Consider the following 17,571-nt stretch of genomic DNA (forward strand, 5'->3'; position numbering starts at 1 on the left):
TCCGAAACTCCACAGATATTAAAAATCAAGCTTTATTATTGATTGAATACAACTAAATAGTGATATTTTTTTTGGTGCGTTAGAGGAGATTGTTGAATAAGGTGGGCCTCTGGTGGCAGGAAGCGGTTGTTATATTAATGGTTCCGCCTCCGGCAGACATATTGCTGAAGTTACCGGAGCAAATTGTTCAACAGAAGTAGGACGACAGCGGCTCAAAGTTGTCAACATCTCCAGCATATACACTGCGTCGTACGGATAAACCACATGGAAAACACGATGGGTACGTTATTTTTTACTACCACTGGTTTAAAATAGACAGGCGTACGCTGCGCTGTATGCTAAGTCGTCATGGGGTAATGCTTGTGAAAATTTCTTTCTGCACTTTATAGCTCAACCAGGGCGCTATTGACGAATTCACCGTTTTTACAGTTAACCCAAAATTAAACTAGCTAATATAAGTACGTTTGCGTGTCAGCAGTCCCTCGTGTAGCTGCTCACCCGTACATTAGCTTAGCTGACGTTATGCTAGCCTTCCTCGGCTCTGGAATGTTTCAAATAATCCCCGTTTCACGTCTGTCGCTCTTTCGTGCATTGGAGTCATTTTTAAATTCAACATTGAGCAGTTTGACACGTTTGCTCGTTCGTTGAGTCTTTCCAAGTGGCTCGGTTTCAAACCAACTCGTTCGTGTGACACCTAGAATGCTGACAACTCTTATGCAATTAACAGTCCCTCCACAAAAGTGAAAATCTCGACCATGGCCCAAAATCCTCTTTTTTTTTTTATTAATTTATTTATTTTATTTTATTTTTTGTACTACAACACTACATAATACAGAACTCCAGATACCCCGTGTGGCATACTCTGATTGGTCACTGTCTAAATTTGAGGTCCTCGTTTCACGATGGAGTTTCCTTCCCTACGCTGTTAAATCTGAAATCTGTAGTTCAGTTTTTCCCAAAGCCAACCTTTATTCTTCCAATACATCATTTACATGAAAATAAATGTCAGATAAGTCACAAAAAGTGGATGGACAGGGTCATTATGGATCTGATACTGCCATCTGGACAGCGATTTAAATTTAGTTGATCTGTCTGGCACAAAGAGATGGACAAAAATGCAGTATATTGTTTGTAGTAAATACTTTTGGAACCTTCCATCCATTTTCTTTGCCGCTTATCCTCACAAGGGTCGCGGGGAGTGCTGGAGCGTATCTGGAGCTGTCCAAGAGCAGGAGGCGGGGTACACCCTAAACTGGTTGACAGTCAATCACAGGGCACATAGTGACAATCAGCCGCACTCACAATCACACCTAGTGGCAAATTTAGAGTGTCCAATTAATGTTGCATGTTTTGGGGATGTGGGAGGAAACCGGAGTGCCCGGAGAAAACCCACACAGGCACGGGGAGAACATGCAAACTCCACGCAGGTGGGTCCAGGATCGACCGGGTCCAAAGAACTGTGAGGCCAACGCTTTTCCAACTGCTCCACCGTGAGTTTTGGGACTATTTAAGTAGAATTGTATAAGTTACTGCAGAACACCTGATGATCCTCCAAAGCCTACTGATTGGGAATCGGCGTTGTGGGCAAGCAACTTCTATTCAGCAAAAAATTGGTGAAGGACATCCTTCCGTTCCTGGAGACTGGGACAAAGCAACTGTAGAAATATGTTATATATTAATTTGTTAAAATATTATATGACCTTGTTTTACACAGGAAGTCAAAAGTTATCAAAGATGACCGTATCCCATATTTAGGCTTACTGTGTTGTATAGATAAATTGTGCATGTAACTTTTTTTTTTTTTTTTTTTTTTTAAGAACAGTTTCTTTCCACATCTCAAAAACATGCATTAATTGGGTACTCTAAATTGCCCTTAGGTGTGAGTGTGACTGGTTGATTGTTTCTCTGTGGCCTGTGATTGGCTGCCCAAAGATGGCTGCCATCGGCTCCACCACTCCCCTGACTCTTGTGAGGATTAGCGGCTAAAAAAATGGATGGATGGTTGACTAGTAACCTCGAAACGGTAGCATAAACTTTGCAATGGCCGAGCACAGCATATATGTTTTGGCCTAAAAGGAGAAAAAACATGGGACCTCATTATTAATTCAAACATAATGGTGGATATTAAAGAAAAAAGATATTTTCTGTCTTGATTGACTAAAATAGAAAATTGATAGCAGCTCAGCTATAGAACATTTTGAATCCTTGTTGGGCATTTTTGAATACAAATAAATGATCTGCTCCCCAAAAGTTGTATTGTTAATGTGGTATTGTTCCATATCTGATGGTGCTGTATCCACACTATTTTTATAGTATCTACCTTGCGCTTGTCCAAATATTTTTTGACTTATCCGGTGTCCATGTGCATACACTTTTTATGGTGTGTGTGTGTCCGTGTGTGTGTCCGTGTGTGTGTCTAAATAATGGGACCACAATGTGCCCAACCTCATTGTTGGCACCGTTTCGACTGCTGGCCGCATGCTCAGAATGGTCACTTTCTCTTGGGTGGGCAGCGTTTTATGCAAACTCTGCGATTTAACTCTGTAAACTGTGTGTACGTACGTACGTGTGTATTTTTAGGCTGAGCTGTCCACATGGGGCCAACTAATGTGTTAACGGTCTTTTTATATCCATGCCTGTTTACCAACATTTTCGCCACAGTAGCTCGTTATTGCAGATGCGTCAACGTTGTCCCCGTCGTATTCTCAAAGTAAAATTTGTCGTAACTCGTCTGTGGTTCGACAGAGCCATCAGCCAGTCCGGCCAAGGATAACAACTATAGGATGAACCGCTATAAGAACAAAGCGCTGAACCCTGAGGAGATGAGGCGCAGGAGAGAGGAGGAAGGCATTCAGCTCAGGAAACAAAAACGAGAACAACAGGTACCCTGAAACTTCATGTCTTTGTCTTCCTTCTGTATAATACTAAAAAAAAAACAAAAAGATTGAAGAGGTGAGAGTTGTCTCCTTTTTATTCCAAGCTCTGCAAACGGAGGAACGTGGATGTCCTCACTGAAGAGGAAGGCATGTTGGAGAGCCCCCTCGTGGATTATCAACTCAGCATACCAGTCACAGTAAGTGTTTGCTTCATTGGGCTTTTATTTTTGTCTCTTTTCATCAGGGAATAAAGCAGACGACCTTTTGAAATTGTAGAATTTGGCATTAGGTCAGCAGTTTAGCGTGTGAGAGTGCTTCAAAAGTTGTTTTCTCGGGCCATTGCAATGAAAGTGTTGCTTTGGTGCCATCTTGTGACGTGTTAGTGCCTAAGTACTGTTGGTGTGAATTGAGGAGCTTCATGCAGCACTTCCTGCAACCCTTAACGGGAAAACTTGAGAACAAATGTCCGTTAGGATAAATATAATCCAATGCTATATAACAGCGCTCTCCTATTCTATTTTTTTTTTTTTGATTGAACAATTAACTGTTAAATTGTTGTTGCACTTGTTTGGTGGGTAAGAAAGTTCAAATGTGTATTTTTCCTATGCGCAAGTGGAGTCTCAAGAAGAATAAATGACAGGTCAAGATGGATCCTATAGTATGTTTTGTAAAGAGTAGTCAATGTGCTCAGCGTGCTTGTATATGTTGTCGCAGGAAGGAGTCATCACTCGAGATATGGTTGAATTGCTTTTCTCAGAGGACCCTGAGCTTCAGCTCGCCACCACGCAAAAGTTCAGGAAACTTCTCTCTAAAGGTACTGTGCAACTGGTGTGATGTGAAAGTGAGCTGAACCGACAGAGAATTTAGTCTCATTTTCCCTGTGCTAATTTTTAGAGCCAAACCCACCTATTGATGAAGTTATTAACACAAGTGGAGTCGTTGTGAGGTTTGTGGAGTTCCTTAAGATGAGCAGCAACTGCACACTACAGGTCAGTGTGTAAAACACGATAGGTGGATGTGGATAAAGGTTTAACAGATGAATATGTTTAATATCACTCGGTGTGTCTTTGCAGTTCGAAGCCGCTTGGGCTCTGACTAACATCGCATCAGGCACGTCCATGCAGACCAAGACTGTGATTGAGGCTGGAGCTGTGCCCATCTTCATAGAACTCCTGAATTCCGATTTTGAGGATGTGCAGGAGCAGGTAATGCGTCTATTGTGTAGACATGCCAGTTGTCGCCCAGATTTACATGTTTTTGTGTTGTTGTCCTTCAGGCTGTGTGGGCTCTGGGGAATATCGCAGGTGACAGCGCCTTGTGCAGGGACTACGTGTTGAGCTGCAACATCCTTCCACCACTACTAGTGTACAGTAGCTACTTAACCTTTTTCCAAATTTTCAAATACATATTGAAACACTTGAACTTTGTCTGTCATTGCCGTTGCAGGCTTCTGACTAAATCCACGAGACTGACCATGACCAGGAACGCTGTGTGGGCCCTGTCTAATCTCTGCAGAGGAAAAAACCCTCCCCCTGCATTTGAAATGGTGTTTATCATCAGTCCAAAAGAATGTGCATTTCACGTAAACTTACTGGACACTTTATTAGTTTCACCTGTGCCAATACAAGAGCAGTGTAAATAAAACTGCCCTTAAAGAGATGATGACATATTATTCTTTACAGTATGTACTTTGAATGCTTATTTGTGGAACTGATGACGCTATTGACTTGTAAAATTGCTTGTGCTGTCAAAGATTGTTCCTGATCCCAAGTCTATTCTGCTTGGTGTATTTCTAGGTGTCGCCCTGTCTGCCTGTTCTGTCCAGACTTCTTTTTAGCAGCGACCCAGACTTGCTGGCAGACGCCTGCTGGGCGCTGTCCTACCTCTCCGACGGCCCCAACGACAAAATCCAGGCCGTCATCGACTCCGGGGTCTGCAGGCGCCTCATCGAACTGCTCATGTAAGCCCGGTCCACCGACCAGCCCCGCAATTTCTATTCCCAGCCTGTTGCTGCAATGCCTTCTATTTGCAGGCACACCGACTACAGGGTGGCCTCTCCTGCCTTGAGAGCTGTGGGGAACATTGTAACAGGAGATGACATCCAGACGCAGGTGCGAGTCTGAGGGGAAAGGCCCCAAAAGTTTGAACGTTTCTCGTTGAGATGAATTATATATCGATTTAAATCGACTGCGAGCTTCTACTTGTGGGGGAAATAAAGTAGGCGTCCCTAAAAACAAAGATGGTATTTTGATCTGTGGCGACAGCTGGTCATGGACTATTGTGGGTGCATGCGTGCTCGTGGTGCAAATTTATTGGTTACATTCAACAATATTGATTTATCAGTGACATGTTGTCATCGATGCCAGTTTTTCAGTCAGACTGTAATATATATTTTTTGTCAACATTTCGTTTTGTGGTGTTTAGAATTTATTAATGTAAAAAATGCGTCTAGGCTCAAAGGTTGGGAAATGCTGCTTTTGGATTATATTTGAGTTGCTGCCCTTCAGTTTTCATCTGTCGTTGCTGTGCGAAGGTGGTGTTGAACTGCTCTGCCCTCCCCTGTCTTCTGCACCTACTGAGCAACGTGAAAGAGTCCATCCGCAAGGAAGCCTGCTGGACCATCTCCAACATTACGGCTGGAAATCGAGCGCAGATACAGGTGGCACATGACTACAAAACTAGTCACTCGGTGGTTTTAAGTTTTTCTTTGGTTCTGATTTTTTTTTTTTTTTTTTTTTTTCCCTCCCTTCCTCTTTTGCAGACTGTCATTGATGCTAACATCTTTCCGGTGCTCATTGAAATTCTACAAAAAGCAGAGTTCAGGACCAGGAAAGAGGCCGCATGGGCGATCTCCAACGCCACCTCGGGAGGAACACCAGAACAGATCAGGTCCAGACTTATTTCAATTTGGGATAGTTTTTCTTTTCATTAAGTTTTTTTAATCTGCTGTTGTGTGTGCTTTAGGTATCTGGTCAACCTGGGCTGCATAAAGCCGCTTTGTGATCTCCTCACGGTAATGGACTCTAAGATCGTCCAGGTGGCCCTCAACGCCCTTGAGAACATCCTCCGGCTGGGCGAGCAGGAAGCCAAGCAGGAGAACCACGGCACGGGCATTAATCCGTACTGCAGCCTCATCGAAGAAGCTTACGGTACTGAGCAGGAATTTCAAATCCACGAATGTCAACTCACTTTAAAAAAGAAAAAAAGCTTCAACATGATAGCTAGCTAGTGTGACGGCGTTTTGTTTCTCGCGTGACACAAACTTGGACTATATTCAAGCCACAGGAGAGTTTACATGGATATGTTTCCACGAGTTAAACGTACAGTTGTATGGTGTCAGATGTTTCATTTTGAAATGTACAACTTTATTCTCATACGCCATCTTTCAATACAACCGTCTAAGTCTGCAATTGCCTGCCCACCAGTCAGGGTTTACCCCACCTGTCACCCGAACATTGCTGAGCTACGCTCCACCCCTCCCACAACCCTAGTGAGGATAAGCAGTGCAGGAAATGGATGGTTGCAAAATTCTGGTCCTGTATCTCTCCAGTTTACAATCGTACCAACTTGATTCTTGTTTGTGCCGTTCAGGTCTGGACAAGATCGAGTTCCTCCAGAGTCACGAGAACCAGGACATCTATCAGAAAGCCTTCGACCTGATCGAGCACTACTTTGGGGTGGAGGACGAGGACAGCAGCCTGGCCCCTCAGGTGGATCAGGACAACCAGCAGTTCCTGTTCCCCCAGCAGGAGGCGCCCATGGAGGGCTTCCAACTATAAGAATAAGGTTCACGCTCATCCATGTGATAGTGGGGGGGCACAGTGTTTTGATGTCACACCTCTGGTCTCCGTCGCAGTACTCTGACTTAAAGCCCGCACACACACCTTTCTGCCACCGGCTTTGTGGCTATCTTCATGGGAGGCATGATGATGATGATTCGGAGACTTTTGAAATTCCATTCCTGTTTTTGAGACGCCCACCTCCTTGATGTCAGCCTGACATCCTGACAGTGCAATTAAACAAATGTACTTTCGAAATTTATTTTCCCTTTTAAGTTCTCCCCTCAAATATATATAGATAGATATATTTCTTTTATGGAAAGTACTAGTCTGCGAGACTTGGGGAAGGAATTTAGGTAATCCATTGCAGGAGGGGGTTCAGACCCTGATCCGTTTTTGTTTTTTAAACTGGGATTTTTTTTTTTGTGTAAGTAGGCAGGAGAAAATGTTAAAAGGCTCGAGTTGAGATTGTTAGATGAAAATTCAGGGTTCCTGCAGGCGGTTTAGTTGGTGTTCAAATGCCCGTCGTGTGCTGTGTTATTAATAGGATTACATTAGAATTGTGAGGTGATCTAACATGGAAAAATCTGGGCGTGGTAGCTGCAATAAAAGCAAATGTATATTTAGATGAGCGGATATAGGAAGGTGACAATTCCGAGATATGCCTCCCGGTTTCGTCGCTGTCTCCGCACAATCCCGTGCCTCACTCGGCAGGAAGCAGTCATGATTGAGTAGAAGTGGTGTTGTCATGTACTACGTAGTACTAGAGGATGTATAGCTTTTGAAAGGTCTTATGCATCACTTAGGTGGGACGGAGAAGCATTTGCATGGTTCTAATGTAACCCTGCTGTTGCGTAGCCAGTCGGCACGGGATGTCCGCGCGCCGTTCGAAGTTATAGTCCCTTTTTTTTTTTTTTTTTTTTTTTTTTTTTTTTCCCTTCCATTTGATTATTAATGTATTTGTTTGAATGCATGCACACATACACACACCCACACTTGCATTCAACACTTGAAAACACTGCACATCACACAGATAAGTGGCTATTAGCAAGCAAAACAAAAATAAGTTTCCATTGTCTATAGTTTCAGTTTTGGATTTCTTTTTTTTTTTTCCCCTTTCCAGGACATTTTTGCAACTTTTTATAGTTGAAGCCAAAATTTTGGGTCTGAAAGTACAACTGTGTATTAAGGCTACAGTGGTTGAGGGGGGGATTATTAGACTGTTGACAATCTTATGATAGGACACACTGAATATGTGTCAGATCTCTGCATAAAGGAGCATATATACTATTCCATTTGTGGACATCTGGGAATTTTGCCATACACAAAAAATAACCATGTAAAAACATTATGCTTTTTTTTTTAATTGTCTAAATTGATGGAAATCTCTTTGTTGTAGTGTAATGGTGTTCCCCCCCCTCCTCAATTTATGATGAAATTTAACTAACAGGGTTTCTTTCCAGTGTGGCCTTAATACTGCCCCCATTAGAGCTCAGAATCTCTAAATCTCGACCCTATTTGAATCCCAAAATATTTCCCCCAAAATAATTTTGCAATATTATGACTGTTCCGGCCGAACTTTGTCATATTGCAAGGTATGAAGGAACACATGGAAACTTTTTTTTTTTTTTGGTGATTGCTGGTAGCCACTGAGACTTTTGGATGGTTTCAATTTCCGACGTGGGGGGGGTCAAGTATACGACCCCATCGCTACTTCTGCTCCGTGCGAGCCCGTGTGATGTTTTGACTGAGCGGCACTGCGAAGAAGCGCTCGCTTCGTCCTCGATCGGTGTGCCGGAGCCTCTGTGTTCCGTGGACAGACAAAGATGACTCTCCCAATACTCGTGATTGTGTTTTCATTTCCGGTAGCACCACTCAGTGTATCACAAACTCTTCTCGATGTTCTCCACAGAGCATGTGCGCTCTTTAAAAACGACGCATAGAACAGGGGTGGGACCAGGTTCCCTGTCCCCGTTTTTCCGAGGTGAAAGTACAATAAATTGAGCATCGACGGCTTACTTTACCTCCTCTACCTGACAGATGTGGAGCAGGATTTATCGAGAGTTCAGTTTCACAGCAATTACAGCACTGTGTGCGCTAATAATTGTCGAGGGGAAATAAACCAAGCGTTGTATTCCACTAAACTGCACTCCTATTCACAAAAGTGCCAATCTGACCAACAAAGACTGGATATTCTTATGTCTTTGACCTCTATTTTTTTTTCTTTTTATATATATTATCTTTTATTTACTTGAATGTGCACACATACTGTGCAAAAAACATTGCTGCTCTATTTTCCTTCTTTTTTTTTTTTTTAAGTAATTATTTTTGCCATTATCAAAAAAAGAAAATAAAAAGGTGGCTTTCCTTTCTGCGGGCACCTGATTAACAAGTGTCCTGTGTGATCCTGATGCATTTAACTGCTCTCCACCTGCTTACAATTAGTCTATAGATGGGTTTCACTTTGCATTTAGCCGAGCCCCAGGAAATCGCTCTGACGTGGCTGTTACTTGGGTGATGTGTATTGTCCGCAAGTGGAGGGTTTCAGGTACCGACCTTTGTTTACCAAAGTTCCTTTCCCGAAATCGAAGGCTGAGATATATCCATTCAAAGTCCCTCTCTGATTGATCGACTCGCGTTTGACTTTGAAGGGAGTCGGTCAATCAAGCGGCTGCCAACCCGCGAGACTGCAATAAATGTCCAACAATCAGGCACTCGGGGAAGCAAACATGACTTCCTCTCATACTTGATTTTTTTTTTTTTTTTTTTCCTCTACGCTGAGAAATATCTGACATTGAGATTTCATGGCGATTTACATTCGAACAGGGGTGGGGGAACCGACGGCATGTGTGCCACAGAGCAATTGATCTGGTCAATTTGTTTGAGCCTCAAAACATGCTCGTAATGTATAATTGAGAAGTTATGGGTGGCTCATATGTAAATGAGGGCTCAAAATTTAAAATCCAGGCCCGAAGTGGTCACCCACCCCTGTGTGAAAAGGTATTAATTATATGTATGTTGTGATACATTGACAGGGATTCACATGCAATTCTACTCACTTCTGAGAAGTGGACAAAAAAAGCCTCATTTGGAATATGTGGCAGGAAAAAAAAATAAATAGGCACGACGCAGCCAGCAGGAAGCCTTTTTCAGCTTTTTCCTGAGCGGGATATTCTGAGATATATTTTTGGATAATGGTGTTTAGAGTTCAAAATGGGAAAAAAAGAAAAAGCTGCCTAGTAATCAGGAAATCATGTTCCAGGTGGAATCACGGAAAATCCCAACTCTTAATGTTTTATGTCTTCCGTCCTGGAAAGTGTTGCCATCTGTATCAAAAGTCCAACAGCATGTAATGTACTGCGCTACAAATGTTTACAATGTTTCTCTACAACTTTTCATATATGCGACATCACTGACCAGTCCTCATCTTGTCTGCTTTGGTCCTTCTCATTTCTTTTTTTGTGTATTTATTTCCTCTAATCCTTTTTTTTTTTGTCTCCCTTCCATTTGCTCCCAACTCCGACCCATCTTTATAAACTGTGACTCGACTCGACTTAACCGACGGTATGAATGAGTGACAAGAAACACTTTCAACTGAACATAACACACAAACATGAACATGAAACAAACAAAAAAACATGGGGGAAATGTAAAGAAAATGTTAAGATATGAAAATGTTCAATGAATATACTGTGCAAAAAAAATAAAGACATTAAGCTTTGTGCATACATTGTGTTTTCTCAACTTCTTTCACCTTTTTTGTGGATTTATATTTTGTTTCTACACTTTAAACGTGAATCGTTTATTTGGTAGTTGTTCCGGCTGAATTGACTTAAGTCAGCCACCAGATGTCAGTGTTGCATCGGTGCCGTTAAATGGCATACATACGGAAGTAGCGCCATCGTGGACTAGTATGGCGGCTCCCTTTTAGACGGACGAAATCACGAAGACCTCGACTAGTATCAATTTTTTTATTATTAGATTATATATGGTATGAAGAACGCTAAAAAGAGTTAATGTAAATCTAAATTTACAGACAAGTTTGTTTTTTTTAACTGGATGAGCGGGTACTGTACGTATTATATATTTTTTAAAACTTCATACGTTGTCTTGAACTCACACTAGTTACCTCACTACGTTAAATAAGCTATACAACCCCGCGCGATTTGATTGGCTGATAATTCGGAAACCATATCAGTTCATGCAATGTGATTGGTTGACTCCACAATTCGGTCCCAGTGTGTCAATGCGCACGTTGTAGCACATGTTTACATCCTCGTTAAGCTAAAATCACGGTATTTTTTTACCCCTTTATTTTTTTTTTTTTATTTTCCATCCTGCACACACCGCCATAATGGACAACCTTCTATCGGCGTTATTTTCTTCTTCGGCCGAAGAGCAGTACGTGTTGGACTGCATGGCTTACTTGATGATTTTAATGGCAGCGTATACGTTCGTTTCCTTGCTGTTCGTGAACGTGCCGTACGGTCGGTACGCTTCGAGCGCGTACGGATTCCCGGTGAACCCCAAGCTGGCTTGGTTTGTCCAAGAGCTGCCTGCTTTCCTCCTGCCCGTGTGTCTGCTCGTGTGGGCATCCTCGGCCAAGACTTCCCTGCTTGCAAATCGGTTGCTCATTGGCATGTTTCTGTGCCATTATTCACAGAGGTAGGTAAAGACCTGGATTTTCCCCTTATGCTTGGACGCTTGAATGAAAGATCGTGCTTGTCGCTTCCGCGAAGATGCACTCAGCGGTTGCACAAGTGAACCCCACTTTTGCGGTTTTTAGGGGTGGGGGGGGTCCCCACGGGGGGGGGGGTCCCCACCCTGCGTCATTCACTAAAAATTCACCTATTTACTGTTTATGTTTATGCTCAGACCAAAGCCACGTCTCATGAAAATCTTGCATTGGTGCCCTCAAATGGCATCTTGGGGGCCAAGGACCTGTGCATGTGGAGCACTGATCGAGAAAAAAAAAAAAAAAAGACTGGATGGCGCAGACACATCGAGCAGTACGTCGATTGGTTGAAGCCAGTTGGCCGCCATCTTGGTACTCCCAAAAGGTGTGGAGGACATGGTTTAAAGGTTGGATTATGGTGGAATTAAAACTGGTCGTCTGAGCTCTACATTTTTTCAGTTCTGGTAACCTGAAGGATTTTTAATTTCACTTGGTAAGTCAAAAAAGACAAAGTGCAAAGCAAAGACAGCACCATGACTACCAAGAAACCTTGCATATTACCTATGACATGTTAACTTTTCCCAAAATACGCTGTGAAGCACTATCATCATAACATAGCAAAAATCTAAGCATTTTTTGTCATGAAAACATTCAATTTTAGGTCAATCAGTTTGATATATTTTTGGAAATAAGGACTCGCAATGGGAAAATACATGCAAAACGCATTGTTCATTGGTTGTCTCTGCGACGTCCTATTTCAGAAAGACAATTTCAACTTGTTTCCTTCCATTTGAAAATCAAATTCAATTTGCAGAGTTCTGTATTAAGAAATTCATCAAAAATTTCACAGAAAAAGTGTTTTCTTGCTTATATACTGATGAAGTTTGGGAAAATAGTGACATCGCTTTTTCGCGAAAAACCGTCGGCCTACAAAGGTGAAGCAGAGAGTGAACAACAACCACTGTAAACAAAACTTTGTTCAAGTGAATATTAAGCTCATCAGAAAATAAAAAAAAAAAACTTTACAAACAAACTTTAACAGTCTCAAAGTAAATCTTGTACATCTAAATGTTTTCTCACAGCCACGAAACTGGAGATTAACGCAGTTCATCGCTGTCGCTGCACAGGTCGGCGTGGATGTTTTGGGAGTATCAAGATGGCGGATGGCAACTTCTGTTTGGGTGGCCAGTGAGCCATCCAGCTTTTTTTTTGTTGTTGTTGTTTTTATTTAGATCAGTGGTGGAGATTGGAGGAGATTTATTTTGGTCGTTGGACAACAAATTCTCACATGCAAAAAATGTACTGTACTTGAAAAAATGTCCTGCTAGCCTTCACTATATATACCACAGCACGATTCTGTATTTATGATGGTTACTTAAACACTAATTGCATGTTTGATTATTATTTTGTTGTTGTTGCAGATCACTTATTTATCCATTTTTAATCAGAGGAGGTAAACCGACGCCATTTGTCTCCTTTGTCCTGGCTGTCGTTTTTTGCATCTATAATGGATTCATGCAGATCAGATACCTGAGCCACTACGCCGAGTATCCTGCGGACTGGGTGACGCATCCTTGCTTTATTGCAGGTACGTGGCACATTTCAGGCCTTGTTGGGTGGCAAGTGGAATGAATGTATATACATACATAATACAGCATTGATGTTGATTAAAAAGAAGTATTTCACATTGACACGCTTAAGTTATATTCCAGTTGAAAGCTAAATACAACCGAACTGCACTGTACTTGAAGAAAAGAATTTAAACAGGTTTTATGTTTCGGTGCTAGCTTCATTCTATTGCTTTAAATGTAAATGTTATTCATTAATTACTCGTGAATTATTAGTTCAAGAGTTTCAAGTGACTTTATGCAGTTCGTTTGGATCCCTTAAGCAGTCTAAATGCTTGTCATCATGAATAAATGCACATTTGGGACTTTTACTACTTGCTAGTCAAGTCCGACAGGTACAACCACTGAATGATTTCTGTGACAAGAACATGTTTGTTTGGCTGCTTTCAAGTTTTGTGTCCGTCTGATATTTTGCTGAACCAGCTGTTGTTGTTTTTTTTTTTTTTTTTTGCAGGCTCTACGCTGTGGCTGCTTGGCTGGCTGACAAATTTACACTCTGACCACATCCTGAGGAATCTGAGGAGGCCCGGAGAGAGCGGATATAAGATCCCCAGAGGTAGAATTGTCTTGGCACGCGACAACCGGGATCTTTCTCTTACTTTGAAGTCTTTTTTTTTTTTTTATGAAAGAAGACTTATGATGCATTTTTCCCACAACTTAGTCATTACCTTGTGTCTTAATAATTATTGATCCTTGGGTTATATTAGTTTACACACCCTATTTTTTTGTCTTGCTGAAATCAGGTCCTGTCTCATCCTTAGACAACGAGGCCTGCCAAAATCTGTGCAATTGATCGCCACCCCCCCCAAAAAAAAAATTAAAATTGCCCATACGTGCTCCAAGACGGCGGAAAAGCACAGCATTTTTGTTAGAAAGGGCGATCACCTATTTGAAAAGAGCTCCTCCCTTCACTTCAACACAGTTCTTTGCCACCAAGGTGCTACAAGATGGCGCCAAAGCAATACGGTCAGTTTAGAAAGGGTTAAGGTTCATTTTTCAGCAGCTAGCAGACATCTAAAAACTAATTTCTGCTCTGCTAAAAATCAAATCCAGTTATTTATATTCAAGCCGTTAAAAAGTTGTTGTTTTGTTTCAGTCCCCTGTAACGTTAGCTGTAGCATGGTCCATTTCATTCTATTCCGCTGCATAGATTCAGTGCGCATTCGTGTGTGGCGTGCCGCCCCCACAGGTGGAATGTTCGAGTACGTGTCCGCCGCCAACTTCTTCGGGGAGATAACCGAATGGGCGGGCTTCGCTCTGGCGGGCCAATCTGTTCACAGCGCCGCCTTCGCCATCTTCACCGCAGTGGTCCTCAGCAGCCGGGCTCGCGCCCACCACAAGTAACCGGACAAACGCGCTCGGCCGTTGCGTCCCTCGCTCGCGGGCAATATTAATAGACGTTCTCGTGTGTTTGCTTTTTCCAGATGGTATCTCGCTAAATTTGAAGACTACCCGAAAAACAGGAAGGCATTGATCCCTTTTTTGCTTTAGAAAAGACTCGAATACAGCGAACCCCCCGTTAATTGCAGCGGATGTGGTCCAGACCTGCGATAGCTGAAATTTTGGCGCTGTAGGAGACAAAAAAAAAAAATAGTTTTAACACACTAAGTGCCATAGAGTATAAACTTATTATAACACAGTTTTTAAACTATTCCTTTGTGCCTCGCTCCTGTGCTTATTTGCAAAGTTCTCCAAATAAGCGACAAAGAGTCCTGGTTTTAAAATAGTTAGTTGTCACGCCCAGATGAATTTTACTCTAAAACTGGCACATGAACTAAAATACAATTAAATATTGTCTGTTTTAGGCCATGGCCGCACGGTGGATTAGATGGTAAAGCGTTGGCCTCACAGTTCTTGGGGCCCGGGTTCGATCCCGGCCCCGCCTGTGTGGGGTTTGCATGTTCTCCCCGTGCCTGCGCAGGTTTTCTCCGGGCACTCCGGTTTCCTCCCACATCCCAAAAACATGCAACATTAATTGGACACTCTAAATTGCCCTTAGGTGTGATTGTGAGTGCGGCTGTTTGTCTCTATGTGCCCTGCGATCGGCTGGCAACCAGTTCAGGGTGTCCCCCGCCTCCTGCCCGTTGACAGCTGGGATAGGCTCGAGCACTCCTCGTGAGGATAAGCAACGAAGAAAATGGATGGCCAACATTTTCAACCGAAACATATGGGTTTTCTTAACAAAATTCTACTAGCTTAAACAATTCAAAATGCCATAGCATAGCGAACAGAAATTAGCACGGATGTTATGGGAAATATAAACTTTGAAACAACATACATCCTCGCAGGCAAATATTACCTCTCTATCCTCTTGATTTTTTTCAATTAGTTTTCATTTCTTTTCCTATGGTACCCCACTACATTGAAGGCACGCAACTTCAAATTCGAACTTCCCTGTATATGCTAAAAACTCATTAGAAATGATAGCTTGAAAATCCATAATATGGGCTCGTCGTATTGACGATGACCCAGCAGTGAGGGTTCACTTTATGGGATGTTTTCTATTTTATATATAGTAATGTATGTATTTTTTTACTATGTCACTGATTTCGACAACCACTTTTTTGATGGACGTGTGACATAAGCTAAGCGGGAAGCAGTTCCATTTTTTCTGCGCATCCAGGAGTTTATTGACTTTGGGGGTTTTTTTTCGCTGGGGATAAATGTTGCACTCCCTCCGTTTGTCCACCCGCGTACTTTTTTACATAACTGCTACCTTTGGAATAGGTATGGGACTTCTTTCAGCTGCATCTCAGATCTGTTAAGGCTCTTTTGTTTTTCAATCCCTTCAAACTGTGTAATGAAAACGATTGAATCCTCACGTTTACAGCAGAGCTAACATTTCATATTTGTCTACCTCACCAGCCAGCCGTTTAAGCATTTGTTATATAGCCTTGAAATCCAATTTAAGGGCCATATAGTGATATGCTCTTGTAAGACCTTGAAAGACACTTGTAAAACCATTTTTGCACATTGGGTATAAAAACTTTGTTTTACTCATCGCACCAGTAGGGTATGGCATAAAATGTTCAAAAAAAAAAAAAACTCGACATACTACTGTCATCATTTAACCTCCACTGTACTGGAAGCAATTAGTAAGGGATCTTTAATTCATCCCATGACATCTTTTTTTTTTTTGGTTTGTTTTACATCACCGTGTGAGCATAAAAAGACAAAATGAAACGTACGCACGCTTCTGTCCTACAACTGTAGCTGGGCCCGTCCGTCGCAAATGAAGCTCTCGATAACTCGGCCCCGCCTGAAATGAACGCCGTCGAGGTCGGCGCTGTCAATCGTGGATGCGTTAGGAGAGGCTGCCGCTAAGTAAAGAGCAACGTGAAGCTTGCGCGTAAATGACAATTAATGTTGTAGCTTTAGAAAAGAAAAGCACAGCTGGAGGTACGGTCTTTTCCTTTCGGCTTGTTCCGTTGGGGGGTCGCCACAGCGTGTCATCTTTTTCCATCTAATCTTCCTCTTTAACACTCACTGTCCTCCTATCTTCCCTTACAACGTCCATCAAACTTTTCTTTGGTCTTCCTCTCGCTCTTTTGCCTGGCAGCTCCATCCTCAGCACCCTTCTACCAACATACTCACTCTCTCGCCTCTGGACATGTCCAAACCATCGAAGTCTGCTCTCTCTAAACTTGTCTCCAAAACATCCAACTCTTGCTGTCCCTCTAATGAGCTCATTTCTAATCCTATCCAACCTGCTCAGTCCAAGCGAGAACCTCAGAATCTTCATTTTTCCTACCTCCAGTTCTACTTCCTGTTGTTTCTTCAGTGCCACCGACTCTAATCCGTACATCATTGCCGACTTCACCGCTGTTTTATAAACTTTGTCCTTCATCCTCGCGTAGACTCTTTTGTCACGCAGAACACCAGACACCTTCCGCCAACTGTTCCACCCCAGTTGGACCCATTTCTTCACTTCCTTACCACACTCATCATTGCTCTGTATTGTTCACCCCAGCTGGAGGTACGGTACTATCTTCATTTTATAGGAAAACTTGTATATACTGTAAGTGACCTTTTCGACGGCGGCAATACAGAATGAAGTGTAAACTGCCATCTGCATTTTTTCTCAGTCAATCTTCACATCTCAACAGGGGACAAATAGTTCAGGCCACTATCTTAATACGTAACATCTTCACCTAATTTAAATTGGGACGGATCTATGCCTACAAGTGACAAAGTGGAACTGGGAAAGTGTGCACATGCTGCTTTTGTAGTGTGTGGAGTACGCAACTCAATATAACCACAACAACACTCCTAAGCATATCTCCACAAGAATCATAAGCAAATCTCCTTGGCAATTGTAAATATTTAATAGGTTTAAAGTGTGCGCATGCTGTTTTTATTGTGCGTAGTCAAAATTATAAACGCTGCACCACACACGTCTCCCTTGCGATTGTGAATATGGAACAAGTCTAACATTCATGATTGCTTTGTGAGCTGATCAGGGTTAGGAAAAATCACTCTTGACACCCCCCCCCCCCCCCCATGCTGTAGGATGATCGCTCACGATATATTTTTTTAGATATCCAATAATCAGACCTGCGTTGACTATGATTGGAAGAGAAGAAAAATGGCCCGATTATCAGTATGTGCTCTTA

At 42.4% G+C, this 17,571-nt stretch overlaps 2 protein-coding genes across 2 annotated transcripts; both read left to right on the forward strand.

The window, feature by feature from the left end:
• LOC133498659 (importin subunit alpha-7) lies at nucleotides 1-10,379 on the forward strand. Its single transcript, XM_061815814.1, has 14 exons — nucleotides 1-280; nucleotides 2,746-2,882; nucleotides 2,981-3,073; nucleotides 3,591-3,690; nucleotides 3,771-3,865; nucleotides 3,950-4,081; nucleotides 4,153-4,241; nucleotides 4,323-4,422; nucleotides 4,673-4,836; nucleotides 4,909-4,987; nucleotides 5,410-5,535; nucleotides 5,638-5,765; nucleotides 5,841-6,025; nucleotides 6,468-10,379. Exons 1-14 carry the CDS (start codon nucleotides 265-267, stop codon nucleotides 6,653-6,655), a joined length of 1,632 nt encoding a protein of 543 aa, XP_061671798.1. The 5' UTR covers nucleotides 1-264; the 3' UTR covers nucleotides 6,656-10,379.
• Nucleotides 10,380-10,571: 192 nt separating this feature from the next.
• On the forward strand, nucleotides 10,572-17,571 carry srd5a1 (steroid-5-alpha-reductase, alpha polypeptide 1 (3-oxo-5 alpha-steroid delta 4-dehydrogenase alpha 1)). Its single transcript, XM_061815823.1, has 5 exons — nucleotides 10,572-11,320; nucleotides 12,752-12,918; nucleotides 13,413-13,514; nucleotides 14,148-14,298; nucleotides 14,383-17,571. Exons 1-5 carry the CDS (start codon nucleotides 11,010-11,012, stop codon nucleotides 14,447-14,449), a joined length of 798 nt encoding a protein of 265 aa, XP_061671807.1. The 5' UTR covers nucleotides 10,572-11,009; the 3' UTR covers nucleotides 14,450-17,571.

The sequence above is a fragment of the Syngnathoides biaculeatus genome, chromosome 1 (genome assembly GCF_019802595.1).
Source record: "Syngnathoides biaculeatus isolate LvHL_M chromosome 1, ASM1980259v1, whole genome shotgun sequence".
In the NCBI taxonomy this organism is placed as follows: domain Eukaryota; kingdom Metazoa; phylum Chordata; class Actinopteri; order Syngnathiformes; family Syngnathidae; genus Syngnathoides; species Syngnathoides biaculeatus.